The 14,426-nt window shown below is 40.1% G+C and overlaps 2 protein-coding genes and 2 long non-coding RNA genes across 5 annotated transcripts in view; 2 read left to right on the top strand and 2 right to left on the bottom strand.

Annotated features, from left to right (window-relative positions):
• The window catches only part of LOC309696372, a 239,317-nt gene that overhangs the window by 180,904 nt on the left and 43,987 nt on the right, over positions 1-14,426 (top strand). The window lies entirely within an intron of this gene.
• Positions 1,022-14,383, top strand: LOC309696804. Its single transcript, XR_014273659.1, has 3 exons — positions 1,022-1,099; positions 13,223-13,280; positions 14,293-14,383. It is a non-coding gene; the product is annotated as an uncharacterized lncRNA (long non-coding RNA).
• Positions 1,095-14,426, bottom strand: part of LOC309693526 (uncharacterized protein) — a 311,788-nt gene continuing 298,456 nt past the window's right edge. The window contains exons 4-5 of one of the 2 annotated variants that reach the window (XR_014272663.1): positions 9,451-9,505; positions 1,095-1,450 (exon numbers count right to left, since the gene is read on the bottom strand). The gene's annotated coding sequence lies outside the window, so the exon portion shown is untranslated. Of the gene's footprint in view, positions 1,451-9,348; positions 9,506-14,426 lie in introns of those variants that run through there. The other variant, XR_014272664.1, reaches the window with a different exon arrangement.
• On the bottom strand, positions 6,851-9,340 carry LOC309694467 (uncharacterized protein). Its single transcript, XM_082514576.1, has 5 exons — positions 8,609-9,340; positions 8,365-8,477; positions 8,000-8,157; positions 7,777-7,909; positions 6,851-7,703 (listed from the first exon to the last, which is right to left on the bottom strand). Exons 1-5 carry the CDS (start codon positions 8,745-8,747, stop codon positions 7,245-7,247), a joined length of 1,002 nt encoding a protein of 333 aa, XP_082370702.1. The 5' UTR covers positions 8,748-9,340; the 3' UTR covers positions 6,851-7,244.

Below are 14,426 nucleotides of genomic sequence, written 5' to 3'. Positions count from 1 at the left end.
AAATAATGACGTCCGAAGCCTCGCTGCCCGGCTGTACCACGTGACTGGTTCATGAAGCGGTTCGAACTTTGCCGCAAATAATCATTTTCCATACTGCCAGCATAAATATACACAGTATACTGCCATCACTACAATATACATGTTTTACACACTCCTTTTGTTGTTGACATTTACAGGCTGTGTGCAAAATGCCACACTCTTCAAATTCATGCCAGCTATTATTTTTACGTCCAGTAGGTGTCCTGCTAGAGCAAATGAAGCTTCATGAAGCTTCGCGTTGGGGTGAACCAATTGGATGAAAAGCTCCAGTGCTTCATGGGGCTTCATCTGCCCATCACTAGTGTGCAGATCGATGCAGAAATTAATCCCAACGTTGGCAGTGGTATATGTTCCTGTAAGTTTACTACTTTACTCCCGTTTCATGAAAAAGCAGCTCTCTCTGCTCGACTGCACACACACTTTGCTCCGCCTCCTTTTCCGGCTCTGCTGTGATTTGTTGCTGTGCGGTCACGTGACTAAGCAGACCAACGTAGCCATGTGGGGTGTTATTTCAAAAGTAGCGCCTATCTCCTTTTCCTTAACTCTTTTTCTTGCCCTCGATGGAAACGTCATCGTGGGAAGGAGATTTGCTAAGGACTCAGGGAAAGAGAGGACCGGTGCTGAGAATTGGAACAGCTTTAGGCTGTATCCCAATAGTTGGGTTGCGGTCACGTGGTTCTGATGACGTGCGGAGGCAGCGCGATTTTTGAGTGGAGGGCGGAAGTAAACATGGAGGACACTGTGGAGAGTCAGGAGAGCAGCTATTGTGCAACTTTAGACCCTGTTTCTCGGGAGAGATATAAACAGACAGTTAAAAAAATATATCGGACGTGATCCGTATTCTTTGAAAATGTCCGAATACACCACAGAAGTAAAGGATTTGCCTACTATCGAGGCTGTGGATATCACCAACTACTTGGTCCTCCAGACTTCTTACTACACTAGGCGGCAAATGAAAGCTTTCAAGAGTCTGGAGGCGTACAATTTTTTTGTCAGCGGGTGGGTCCACAACCTTGGAACAAAACGTCTCCGTGATGGATACAGTTTGGTGTTTGCAAGGGTGAGTGTTTGTTCTTATATTGCTTTATCTTAAACACGCTAACAGTTAGCGGTAGCGGCTTTAACGTCAACAAACATGCCACATCCTTAGGACTTCGTTAGAGTGACAGTTGTTTGTTTCAAGGTAAACCATTCTCAGCGGTCTAACGAGACACCTCTGAAGGGTGTCTCGGGCTCTCAGCCGTCTGTTGCATATCCAAAATCGCCTCTGCACATCGATGCTGTTCTGCCTTAAGCTTCATTCTTTTCTCTCGTTTGAGAACTGATTCCGATCTGGGTTTTCGTTCGTAGCCGAGATTGACCGTCGGAGCCCAGTCCTCCGACTCTTCGTCATCCAAAGCACTTGGGCAGCCTATCCGGTTGTTCAGTGATGACGCGACGAATCCTACTTCCGGGTCTAAACGCTCCTGTGTTCAATATGACACAGTGCTGTGTTCCTGGTTGTTTTAACCAATCTGGCTCAAAACAACAGTCTAATCTGTCATTTTACCGGTTTCCTTGTGAAAAGAGAGAGAAGAGGAAGTGGCTGAAGTTGATAAGGTATGTTACAACTCGTAAGTGAATGAATAAATTTGTAAGATAAGAGCTAGTGGGCTCTTACTTTAGTTAGCTAATATAGCTAGTGATGAACAATTAAAACCCGCTACTAAAAGACAAACTGGCTTTTACCAGTAATTGTACTTATATAGACAATGGATTTTATTGTGTTTTTTTTAATACAAAGACGTTGTTGCATTTTTGAAGTCATTTTTATTTCTCCAAGCAAAGATTGAGAGCTAAGGGTCACTTCGCTATATATATGAAACTTAGTTAGCTTTCGACGCTCAGAGGAATAAAAATTACGTCCAAAAAGCGATGTCTATGTAAGAAAATACATTACAATCCCCAGCCTATGTGCCAGTTAATTACCAAAATAAAGACCTAACCAACAAATAGCTAGCAAAGGTTGCCAGTTAGTGCTGGGCGATATATCGATTTTTTAAAAAATATCGATATATTTTTATACAAGACATAAGCTGTGACAATATCGTTTATATCGATATAGTCTATGTTGCGTTATAATTACACTTGTGGAGCCGCTATTTTGCCTCTCTCTCGTCTGGGTTTGTTTGCCCCGCCTCTCACCCTCACTGAACACAAACCCCCTCCCCCATCGCTAAACCTCCAGTTGGCAACAAGATGGACACAGGAGCTAGCGAAGAGGAGCTCGTCGGAAAAAAGAAAACCAATGGCTCAATTATTTGGAGATGGTTCGGGTTCAAAGTGTCAGATGAGCAGCAGAATAATGTATTCTGTAGAGAATGTCGAAAAAGCGTCGCAACGAAAGGTTCGAGCACCACTAATCTTTACCACCATTTACAACTGCGGCATAAAGTGCAGTATGAAGAGTGTGTGAAATTGCGTGCTGTAGCCCAGACCGCAAAGTCTTCCGAGGTTCCTGCCGTGAAACAGATCACCTTACAACACTCATGTGCCATATGATACAAAAAGTGAGAAGTGGGGGGAAATTACTAAAGCAGTGGCCTATCATATTGCTAAATACATGGTCCCCATCTCAACTGTGGAACAAGAGGGCTTTATACAGCTGCTAAAAACTCTTGACCGAAGATACCAGTTACCTAGCCGGAAATACTTCACCAGAGAAGCACTGCCAAAAATGTATACTGATGTTAGACAGAGTCTCGCTGCCCAGCTCACCAAAGTGTCTCACTTCGCACTGACAACCGACATGTGGTCCAGCAGGACATGCGAGCCATATATGAGTGTGACTATACATTTCATGGAAGACTGGGAACTGAAAACTGCCTGTCTCCAGACCAGCTACTTTCCTCAAGACCACACCGGAGAGCATATAGCTGAAGCCCTGCAGGATGTGCTCAAAACCTGGAAGCTCAACCCGACGGGACTGGTTGCTATAACAACTGACAACGGGGCTAATATTGTCAAGGCGGTTCAACTGAACAAGTGGTCGAGGATCCAGTGTTTTGGTCACAGGCTTCATCTGGCCATTGGTAAGTGCAATACTGAATTTTTTGATTTGGAAAAAAAAACGCTAATAAATGAAAAGTGTATAGAGTCTCTTGTAGAGCTAAACATGCCTATGGACCACAAGACAAATATTTTTATAAGTCATAGCCAGCATATACATCTATCACTTAGAAATCGAAAGTTAGTTGAACAAATAAATAAACTATCCCTATTAAATCCAATAAACGTATTGGGGTGTATTTGTCTTTGTATTAGATTGAGTTGTGACACTAAATGAGGACCACAGCTGAGACAAGACAGGGATACATTTTTAAATACATAGTGAGATTAAAAGGTGTAAAAAAACCGAAAAAAAACATGTTCTAATCATTTGGTGATCTGGTGATTTTACCAAGATAGTTTAACTAGAACCATTTCTAGGTTATACAATACACGACACATTTTGCAAATATTGTTAAGTCTTATGCATCACATTCTATACAACTGAGATGGATGTTAATTTGCCTTTGAGTGATTTGCATCTTAACATAACAATTAAAGTGATTTTAAAAGTTTGTATTTTGTGTGTCACAGGACATGCTATGGATGATGCCCGCATTACCCGGGCTTCTTCTCTGTGTAAGAAAGTCGTCAGCAGCTTCTCCTACAGCTGGAGGAAGAGAAGAGAGCTGGCTGAAGTGCAAATACAGCTGGGTCTTCCAAGTCACCAGCTACTCACAGAGGCAACAACTCGCTGGGGATCAAGGCTTCTCATGATAGAGAGAGTTCTGGAGCAGGAAAGAGCACTTTCTAAAGTCCTCTCTGTCGACATGAAAACCAGACCTCTAGTCCCTACTTGGCAGGACATAGAGGTCCTGGAAGCAGTTCAGAAAGCTCTCAAACCCTGTCAGGACTTCACTGATGCACTTTCAGGAGAGAAGTATGTGACCCTGTCCTATGTCAGACCTGTGCTACACCTGTTTAACACTAGTCTCCTGGCACCTGGAGAGGAGGATAGTGAGCTGTGTAAATCCATCAAGACCCGCATTGTGGATTACCTCAACAATAAATATGCAGATCCATCCACCAGTGACCTGTTGGACATGGCTTCTTTTGTGGATCCACGGTTCAGGGCGAAATACATCCCTAGTGAGAAGATTAATGCACTAAAACATAAACTCATCTTGGAGGCAGAGTCTCTGCTCAGCTATCAGGGTACGTGTTTGTCTGAGCTGACTGATCCAGCCGTGCCTGAGTCTGCAGACCAAGAAGAAGCAGCAGTAGGACACACAGCTAAAAAAAAGAGATCACTGGCAAGCTTCTTCCAGCACAGCACAGCCACCAACACTGGTTTCACAAAAAGGGAAGCAATCGAAAATGAATTTTCTAGCTACCTGTTGTCAGTTTGTGTAGAGAGTGATGCTGACCCTCTCAAATGGTGGAAGGAACATGAAGTTGCCTTTCCAGCACTGAGCCTCCTGGCCAAGAAATATCTTTGTGCGCCAGCTACCAGCTCCCCTTCTGAAAGGATTTTTAGTTGCAGTGGAAACATTGTAACCTGCCACAGGGCATCGTTGAAGCCTGATAATGTTGACAGATTAGTTTTCCTGGCACAAAATCTGTAAGCTGTACAGTTGTTGGCCTTGCTTGTTTGTGTTCTTTCTATATTGTTATTGTCATTGGAGATTTGCACAAAGACCCACTGACCAAAGAATGTAATTTTGTTAATTTCATTCAATCTGTTTACATGTTTGGTTTTTTGCACAAAGTACCAGATGATTGTTCAGCAATACACACAAAGAAGCACTTTAGAAAACTTTAATTCAGTGTAAGCACTTTTTAAAGAGCAAGATGCCTTTGTTATTTTAGATCTGCATCTTTTTAGTTTACATTTTACATTTAGTTTACAATTTTTAGCTTTTTGTTATGTATGAAAAGAAAAAAAATGGAGCATTATTATTTAATAAATGCTGACAATTTATTTTTGACAATTTTTTCGTGTACATCTACAGTTGTATCTTAATAAAAGTTACATGTGTGACATCTGGGACAAGTACCTTTGACCAAGAACTCTCTTTTTGTTCTTACTTTATGGGATTAAAAAAATATCGAGATATATATCTTATATCGCCATCCAGCTAAAAAATATCGAGATATGAATTTTGGTCCATATCGCCCAGCTCTATTGCCAGTACTTATCTTTCTGGTAAGCTTAAAAGCAAATTAGTACAACGATGTGTAAGAAAAGCATCTGGACTTCTTTAAGTTTTAAGTTTCTTGAAGCTTCTCTCATCTGGATGAAAGAAGCTTCTCTCTATTATTTATCTCTATTTTTTTTTTTGTATTAATCATAACTAATGGAGGGCTAGCGTATGATCTGAAATTTCTCTCTGTCTTTTTAAACACTTCCACAGACGTGAAAACTTCACCCCAAACTGCAACTCAAGAGTCTGCAGTTGGCACTTCCCTCAAGGAAAAGCTGCGGGGCCAACAAGATTTGCATGGAACGACGGGAAGTCTTTTCAGTTCCCAGATGACCACAACCCTGTTAGAAAAAAGAAGAAAAAAGAGCAGGTCCCAGCTATTGGTGAAAATCAGAGTGAAATATCAGATGAGCCACATCATTCCAACAATGCAGCTACACAGACAGATACTGCAAGTTCCACAAGTTCTTCCCAAAGTCTTCTGGTGCTAGAGATTCAGAATGACATGCTAAGAATAGAGAATGAAAAACTTAAAAAACAAGTAGAGAAGCAGAAGCAGACTTTCTCATTCAGTCAAATATCTGACAATCCTGAAAGGGTCCAGTACTATACTGGATTGCCCGATGCTGCTTCTGTCCTGTTTTTAGAAGCGCTTCTTTCCAGATTTGATCTTAAATATCATTCTGATTGGACTGTCCAAATGATGCCCCTACTTGACCAGTTATTTCTAACCCTGATCAAGCTCAAACTTAATTTTGGTCATGAAGACCTTTCAATAAGGTTTAACTGCAGCAGAGGCACAGTAACTAATATTTTTACAACAATTGTTAGTGCACTGTATGACATTTTGTATGTTGGCATGCTGGAAAACAACATTCCCTCGAGAGCCAAGAATCAAACATCGCTGCCAGATTGCTTCCAACCATTTCCTAACTGCAGGATTGTGCTTGACTGCACGGAAGTTTCTGTTTGTAACACAGAGAGACTTGACACACAAAGTCATTTGTACAGCCAGTACAAAGGACGGACCACACTAAAGGCTCTAATTGGTGTGGCTCCTAATGGTGTAATAACCTTTGTAAGCAACTTGTACGGTGGAAGTGCCTCAGATAAGGCCATAACAGCTGACTGTGGAGTACTGCAACATCTACAACCAGGTGACATGGTCATTGCAGATAAGGGCTTCACAATTCGGGACATCCTACCAGAAGGGGTCTCACTGAACATTCCGTCCTTCCTCACCAACGGACAATTCACACAGGAGGAAGTGAACAACAACAGGAAGATTTCCTGTGCAAGAATACATGTAGAGCGTTCCATTCAAAGACTGAAACTTTTCTCAATTTTGCATCACATCCCACATCAGTTAAAAAAAAATATTAATAAGATCTTGAAAGCATGTGTGTGTCTTACAAATTTACAAACACCTATTCTCCGTGAAATTGAATAAATTATACCTGTGAGAGTTAAGAGGTAAAAGTACATTGTGTCATTTTCTAACTACTTGTGGACCAGAAAATACAACTGTTGAACAAGTTTACTTTTATTATTTATAACTCCTAAGTGTTCTGGATTGTTTTGTGTGTATACTCAGGATGTTACAACATAAAAACAACTTAGTTGCATAGTTTCAAATTGAGAATGGTCTCATTTGTGATTCGTATAATGTTTTACTCTGTTTTTATCAATGGCTTGTTACATTTTTCATTCCATTCCAGCTTCCTGATTACTGCCTAGTTTTCTTGCTATGCATTTTCAATTAAAATGAAGAATACCAGATACATGTGTTACTCTTTATTTTCAGGAACAGTTTGTCCAAAACATTTTATTTTTTCAAATCAAAAATTAATATAATTTAAGAATTTATCTGAATATATTTACAAAGTTACAATGACAAAAAATGTACAATTTCCAAATAGTTTTAAAATTAACTATAAACATTTGGACTGATAAATTACTCATGCTGATATGAATTCAAAGCTGCGATAAAATATGGGGTAAAAAAACTTCCCGGTAGAACGTTTCCAACGCTTCAATGTTAACAGCCCAAGTTTGTTCTCTATCCACATGCAAGATGAAAAAGTCACATGGAGTCCAAACAATAAAGTGACAGCTTTTCGCCCCTGTGAGATAGAGGTTGCCCTGGATCTGATGCCAGTAGTTGTGATTCTTTTTTAATACCAGGGAACCACTTGCCTCATCCAGCTGTAGGAAAAAGTCCTTACTTTCTGCAGCCTCCAATACAGTTTTGGCTCTGGCTGACCATGGGCATTTCACCTCAATGATGCACTCATTAGAGACAGTCCCATCTGGAGAACCACCAAGCAGGCCACTGTTAGATAAAAACAGTCCCCTCTCCTTGATAGCTGCACCAGTACAGTCAGTGTACAACTGCTTGGCCTTTGGCTCATGAAGGATCCCCCAATCACATGCCTTTGGGGATGAAAATACAACTTAGTCATAAAGGAATTCTTAGATGCACAGACCCGTTTTACTAACAACTTACTTTAGATCCTTCTGTCAGGTTGTACTGTCCAAGCAGAGTCTTAAATAAGGAAGGGGGGTATGAGCGCCGCTGGACTGCACTCAGGACCAAACCGAAGTTGCTGGCTGTGATTCTCTTCTTGCGATATGCTGACCTTTTATAAAGAAACACAAATTAAGAGACACAGTTAACTAAAATTTCCTACTTAACACTTAACAGAATAAATTTCAAAGCACTTTCTTACCACAATGCATTCTTCGTTTGCCCAACTGTTGCTTCCTCAATCTGTTTCTTCTCTTCGTCAGACACAGCCAGTGATGCCAAGAGATAACGAGCCTTGTCTTCTGCTTGGGGAAATCCCAGGTTCCTCAGCACTTCATCAAATGTCTTGGCTGGTTTAGCCTAGATTTAAAGCAAAAGGATTTTAAAGGTTTTAATGGAACCAAGAAATTTTGACCACAGAATAGACAAAGTCAGGTACAGAGTATATAAAATACATGTAAAAAATAAAGTGGGGACAGTGGAAGCAAACAGTCTGCTGTATGTAGTTTACAAGAGTTTACATACATGTACAATTTATACCACATGTTAAAGTAAATATCAAAGTACCTGAGAGCATTCAGGACTCAAAATCCAACCCATCCCAGTAAAACGTTGCAATTTCGATAGGGATGCCACTGCCCATTCCTTGTCCTCCTGGGAGACAGGTCTTTCGATTCCAGCTGAAAAAAAAAAACTTTTAGTAATCTGTATAAATAATAATTTTAGCATATAAAACATAATGCTTTTTAAAAAGTTAAGAAAATAATTATTATAATTAATTCAAAGGACAAATTTTAAATAAATAACTGACCTTGTGTTGTTGAGGGTGTCATCACAGACACTCTCTTGGCAGTAATTTCTTCTGCTTTGCATGATTTTACCCTCTTCCACACACATTCCACGTCAGTGCGAGACACATTCTTCTCCACCCAAATCAACAATGCCGCCATATGATGGCACTTATCATTGCCAATCGGGCACTCACAGGAGCTGAACCTGACTGACTGACCCTCAACATGCACCTACATTGAAAGAAAGTTAATGCTTACCCTAAACATTCTAACAAACACTTGCAGCGCTGCTCTGTGTACTGGTACTAGGTTAACTAGGCTAATATAACTGGTACTAGGCTAACATTACTAACTCTCCAAAACCTCCATGTTATGTAGATTTTCATCTTCGTTTACTTCCACTGTTATAGCATTGCTGTACGTGTGTGTGCTTTATGAAATACATCAGAATACAGAATATCTCATGTTTAATCGTCGGCTAGCTAGCTTACTCCTAGCTCACCTCAACATTGTAAATCTTCTTTTTCATGGATGCCTGGACACTTCCCTTTATAATTCCGCCTGGGAGAACGGTTACACTGACCACTTTACTAGAGTTGAAGGAATTAAGACCCTTTTTAACCCTAATTGGTACTTCGCTAAAGAAGGAGGTAATCGTGAACAAAGTCACTGGCTCCGCCATCGTTGTTTCTTGAGGAGCACTTAGACCCGGAAATACCTGCAACGTCATCCGTGACGTCTGACTGAACAACCGGATAGTCCCAATCAAGTCAATATTAGACTACTAACTTAAAAGCACTAAGTAAACGAGAATTTAACGACAACCTAATGCTAATAAGTTCGTTTGCAAACATAACATTACCTCTGACGAAGTGGTCGCTGCAGACACGGGCATTGGCAGACTCTGCTCCTCCCGACTGTAAGCGTAAATTTAAAATCCATTTTTTCCTACGTTTTTCGGTTAGAATTTTCCATTTTTCTCCTCTTCGTTGGGCTATTTTTGGTACCCTAAAATACCGTTTATCAGTTTCTCTGGTCGACCTACTGGAGCATCCGTAAACACAACAGGACATAGGCATTTTGCGTACTGTCTGTCTGTGATTTTGCACTTATCTTTTTCACTTCCGACCGCCAGTCAAATTTCGCGCTTTACGTCGACGTCACGTCTACGTCAAATGAAACCTAGCTATTCAGGTTCGGCAGCCCTAAAGTACGCAGCCTTAACGGTCCACAAGGGCCGCGTACTCAAAGACCGCTAAGGCCGGAAGTGCGAGGCTTGTGAAATACCGGTCGATCTCCGTCGCGCTGCCCAGGTTGCCTAGCAACCATGATACTAACCGCTGGAAACGTTTCATACAGCTTTGTTTGAGAGAAATGAAGGAGAACATATTTTGTTCATTTGTTCGTTTGTTTCTACACGAGCTTTGTGTGATTTAATAAGTATCTGAGGCTGAGACCACATGACTGTAAAACATGATTGTTGGGCTTCATTTCTGTACTGAACAGTCATTTTAAGATTAGCTAGTAAATAATAGTTATTACAGCAGTGAACTTGAACAATTCACTTTTATTGTCACATGTGCAGGTAAATGGCCTGCATTTGTATAGCGCTTTTCTAGTCCATAGGACCCCAAAGCGCTTTACACTACATTCAGTCATTCACCCATTCACACACACATTCACACACTGGCGATAGCAAGCTACATTGTAGCCACAGCTGCCCTGGGGCGCACTGACAGAGGCGAGGCTGCTGGACACAGGCGCCACCGGGCCCTCTGACCACCACCAGTAGGGGTTAGTATCTTGCCCAAGGATATTTGGCATGCAGCCAGGGTGCAGCCTGGGATCGAACCACCGACCTTCTGATTAGTGGCTGACCTGCTCTGCCACCTGAGCTACAGCCACCCCAGGTACACTGGTACAGCACATGTGAGTGAACTCTGTGTCAAACACTGAGCTTCAGTAAAGATTCAAGTTTCAGTTATTTATATTTCCCATCACCATAAATCTTCACTCAAAGACAAGAATCTTTTACAGTGTATAAATACGTATAGATGTATCATATGTAAGAGACAAATATTGTTCATTTAATTTGTTGGCATTACTAAATTTGGCTCAATGCTTACATATATGTGCAAAATGAAAATGTACGAGCTGTGATAACTGTTTCTGATAGAATGAAGAGTAGACTGATATATTAAATATTCCTTTATTGGGTGAGAAAATCAGACCATGTCATAACTGCTTTAAGTCATGTAACTACAGGGGTCCAACAAAGAATGGCCACGCATCATACTGATGTCTTCGGAAATTTATTTCTCTCTCTCTCTCACTCTTATTGTCTTCAGACACCGTGAAAACTGAAGAAACACAAAGTTTACAACATAAATGTTTTGAGCTTATCAGTCTCTCATATCAGTGTCCATAAACAGTCTTGTGCAAGCAGAACAGAGAAAATGCACAATAATGGATATCACAAAAATGTCCTCTCATTACCACTGTAGAACACGTATGCAACATTATACAAACAATATACATGAAACCATACCGTTTGCGCCTCTTGGACCACATGCAGAATAACATTAACGCTGAGGCTGTAGATGCATCAGTGGCCATGTATCCATGCTAGCTCCACAATGCCATGGTTGTGCTCTCAACCAAACTCTGGTCATGTGACAATTACAAACTTCACCTCAAACAAACTTTACAGCACTTTACATATTTAACAAACCCATATTTTGTAATCACATATTTTAGACATGTTTTTTAATTAATGTTAAACTTTTATCATCTTATCTTATAAATAAATGAACTAAATTAAGCATGAATTTATCACAGAAACATGAAATAACCAACTTTATTTTAACTGTCTCAGGGACAGTTACAAGTCATACAGAATAGATATCAGAGCCTTAAACAGGCTGACTTCTACTAAATGGGTCAAACTGGGCAGAAAGTCTACAAACACATAACATCCTTATAGAATATGATGTAACATTATAGATCAACTTACCTCAGAATATTTAAAGCATATAAACAATCACAGCAATATGATACAACAAACACAGCAGTGCTACTGATCCAAAATACTCAAAGCTTCATATAACTGAAACAAACATTTATTTTTAGCTCCATTCTGCTGCTGATATATACTTTAGGTTTCTGAACATTAAACTTGTTGCTGCCTTTCATAGTGTGTAACCTGAAGGCCCTAAGTACTTTCTCCCACACTGAAAACACTGGAATGATCAAATTATTTGAACATTACCTAATAAGACTGATTCAGGACAGACAATTAATTATTTTAAACTTATCTAGCAGTCCTTCACAAACAGGAAACAGTCTGTCTATTCTCTCCATCTGTCAGCTGCTGCTGGCTCTTCCTCCTCTTCCTCACACTGTTGAGTTTGTCCTGGTGGATCATCAGGGGTGCAAAGCCTCACAGATGATGTGCAGCAGTGGGTCCATCAGTCTGTCCTCACTCTGGACACTTGCAGTCGTCACACATGGAAATCAAATGTGTGATAAGCTGCAGGATTCAAACACAAGTGTAACTTATAAACACATGTTCATACTTTTATTCCACAATCAGAGAGAAAGAAACAGAGAGAGAGTGCAGGACAGACAGGTGACAGTCTCAGGTGTACACACTGCTGCAAAACAGCACAAAAGAAGGAGGATTTAGTTTGTGTTATTACAAAACAAGAAGAGTTTCCAGATGATACAGTGGACACATGTGTGACTGCTGTGATTAAAGCATCTTTCTTTCAGCTTAACGAGTGAACCGTCAGCTCGTTCAAACACACGTTAAAGTCCATTTGGCTCGACACCACCGAACAGAGACAGCAATATAACACAGCTAACATTAACAGTGCAGTGAATCCTGCTTGTGCCGTGATATTCAGGACTGAAAACCGAGCAGCATCACTGACTTTCATCTTGTTGTGTTTGTGGATATATGACTGACTTTAATTATCAATAAAATGATCACATTCTCTGTAAGATTAAGGTCGACTACTGAACAGCATATATTTTAAAGTAAAGACTTTTAAATCAAGTTAGTACAAACATCACTAATGTCACATGACTTTGCCGACCATTATTTGCAGCATTACGGGCGGAGGATAGTCCTCCCCCTGCTGTGGGAGATGTTCACACCTGTGCGTCCAAACTGCAAATGTATGGAAGAAATATAGTATCATCAGAATCAGACACTGAATTTTTATCCTCCAAATTTCCCTGCAAAAATATTCACCTGCAAAAAATTCACCTGAAAAAAATTCACCTGCAAAAATTCACCTGAAAAAAATTCATCTGCAAAAATTCAACTGCAAAAGTGATGAACTTTAATGACCCAAGCCAGAGCAATCAGCACCAGATCGAGTCGAGTGGCTCTCAGCCAATTAAATTACGCTGTTTGATCACATGACACCGTTAGCCAGCAGTGTGTTTCCTAAAAGAGAGCTGTTTAAAGGCGAGTGATTAAGTTTTTCTCCTAAATAGAGATCATTACAGAACGCCTAGTCCTATTTAAAATCCCAGTTATTTTTATTTTATTTTATCATCTACTCGAACTAAGGAAAACGTTTGACTAACTCAATGACAATTTCCACGCCTCCCATGCCTGACTGCAGAGGCAGTTTTGAATTTAGGAGCGCCAAGATGGCAGCGGCAAACCCTGGCGGCTCTCCGGTAAGTATATTGTTTTTCATCTTCAAGTTTGTCTTTTGAAACCTTAACTTTATTTAAATCCGTTGCTCACGTATAAAGTACACAGACGGGGTCTTTGCTCAACTCGTCTGAGGCGTGTCTCACTAAGCGCTACATGCTAGCATCCTGCTAACCGAGCTACCATTTACATGCTGTGCTTTAGAAAATAGGATACTCGTTAAAAAAATACTCCGCAGATATTGATAGATAGACGAACACTGCAAATATAATGTTGGAAACGAGAACGGCCTTTGGTGAAGGGGTAAAATACACCATGAATAAAGCCATAGAGTTAATTGGCTGCCATGGTTGCAGAACAGCCTGATTTAATGACAAGAATGGGGAAGAGTGAGGTGAAGTGAACCAAAGCCAGAAAACACGGTCAGACAAGGCGGCAAAAGGGCGGTGATCTGTCCATCAGTATGAAGTTGGTGTGTGCTTTGGTGAACAAAAACTCCAGACCGGTAGCAGGAAGATGGGAGACTCGTGTTTCACTGGAATAGTGGCGAATTAAAACATCCTTTGTTGGGGACATTTCGGTGTAAATGCATCCATACAGGTGAGACAGAGGCAGACCAGACAGTGAAGAAAACAAGGCAAACATTAGAAATATTAAAACGGAAATATAGGATTAATATAACATACAATTTGGGAAAATGTAAGGAACGCAATGTAAATGATATTGTAAAGTCATTAAAACAGCATACTCTGATTAAAAGAAACATGTAATTGGGTAGGATAATAATAATAATAATAATAATAATAATAATAATAATAATAATAATAATAATAAACGTGTACAAGTTGGGTATGTATACCCAGAATTTAACAACTATAAAGTTGTAGCATGCCAGACCATCTTGATTGAATGTAACTTTGCTCCACAAAGTTTTTTGTTAGACATATTCATATTGTTATCTAATAAATGATACATTCTTAGATTTTATCGAACGTTAATTCATAAATTGTTTCTGTCTTTATGTGTTTGTTTCAGATTATGCAGGATGAAATTATTCGGTCAGCAGTTGCTGACAGTTGCTAACATCATCCAACCAAACTGCTGCTGTTGCGATGAATCAGAATACAAGGTACTTCAGCAAGACTTATGAGTTAATCCTACATTCAACT

Source organism: Aulonocara stuartgranti (genome assembly GCF_965226115.1).
Source record: "Aulonocara stuartgranti genome assembly, chromosome: 3".
NCBI classification, from domain to species: domain Eukaryota; kingdom Metazoa; phylum Chordata; class Actinopteri; order Cichliformes; family Cichlidae; genus Aulonocara; species Aulonocara stuartgranti.
Note: the sequence above shows the minus strand (reverse complement) of the source record. Positions and strands in the feature narration are given on the sequence as shown.

Coding starts and splice junctions, on each gene's coding strand:
- LOC309694467 (XM_082514576.1), bottom strand. CDS start 8,747: ATGGCGGCATTGTTGATTTGGGTGGAGAAGAATGTGTCTCGCACTGAC. Junction 7,910..7,999: donor CAAACGAAGAATGCATTGTG/GTAAGAAAGTGC, acceptor TCTTTATAAAAG/GTCAGCATATCGCAAGAAGA. Junction 7,704..7,776: donor ACCTGACAGAAGGATCTAAA/GTAAGTTGTTAG, acceptor TCATCCCCAAAG/GCATGTGATTGGGGGATCCT.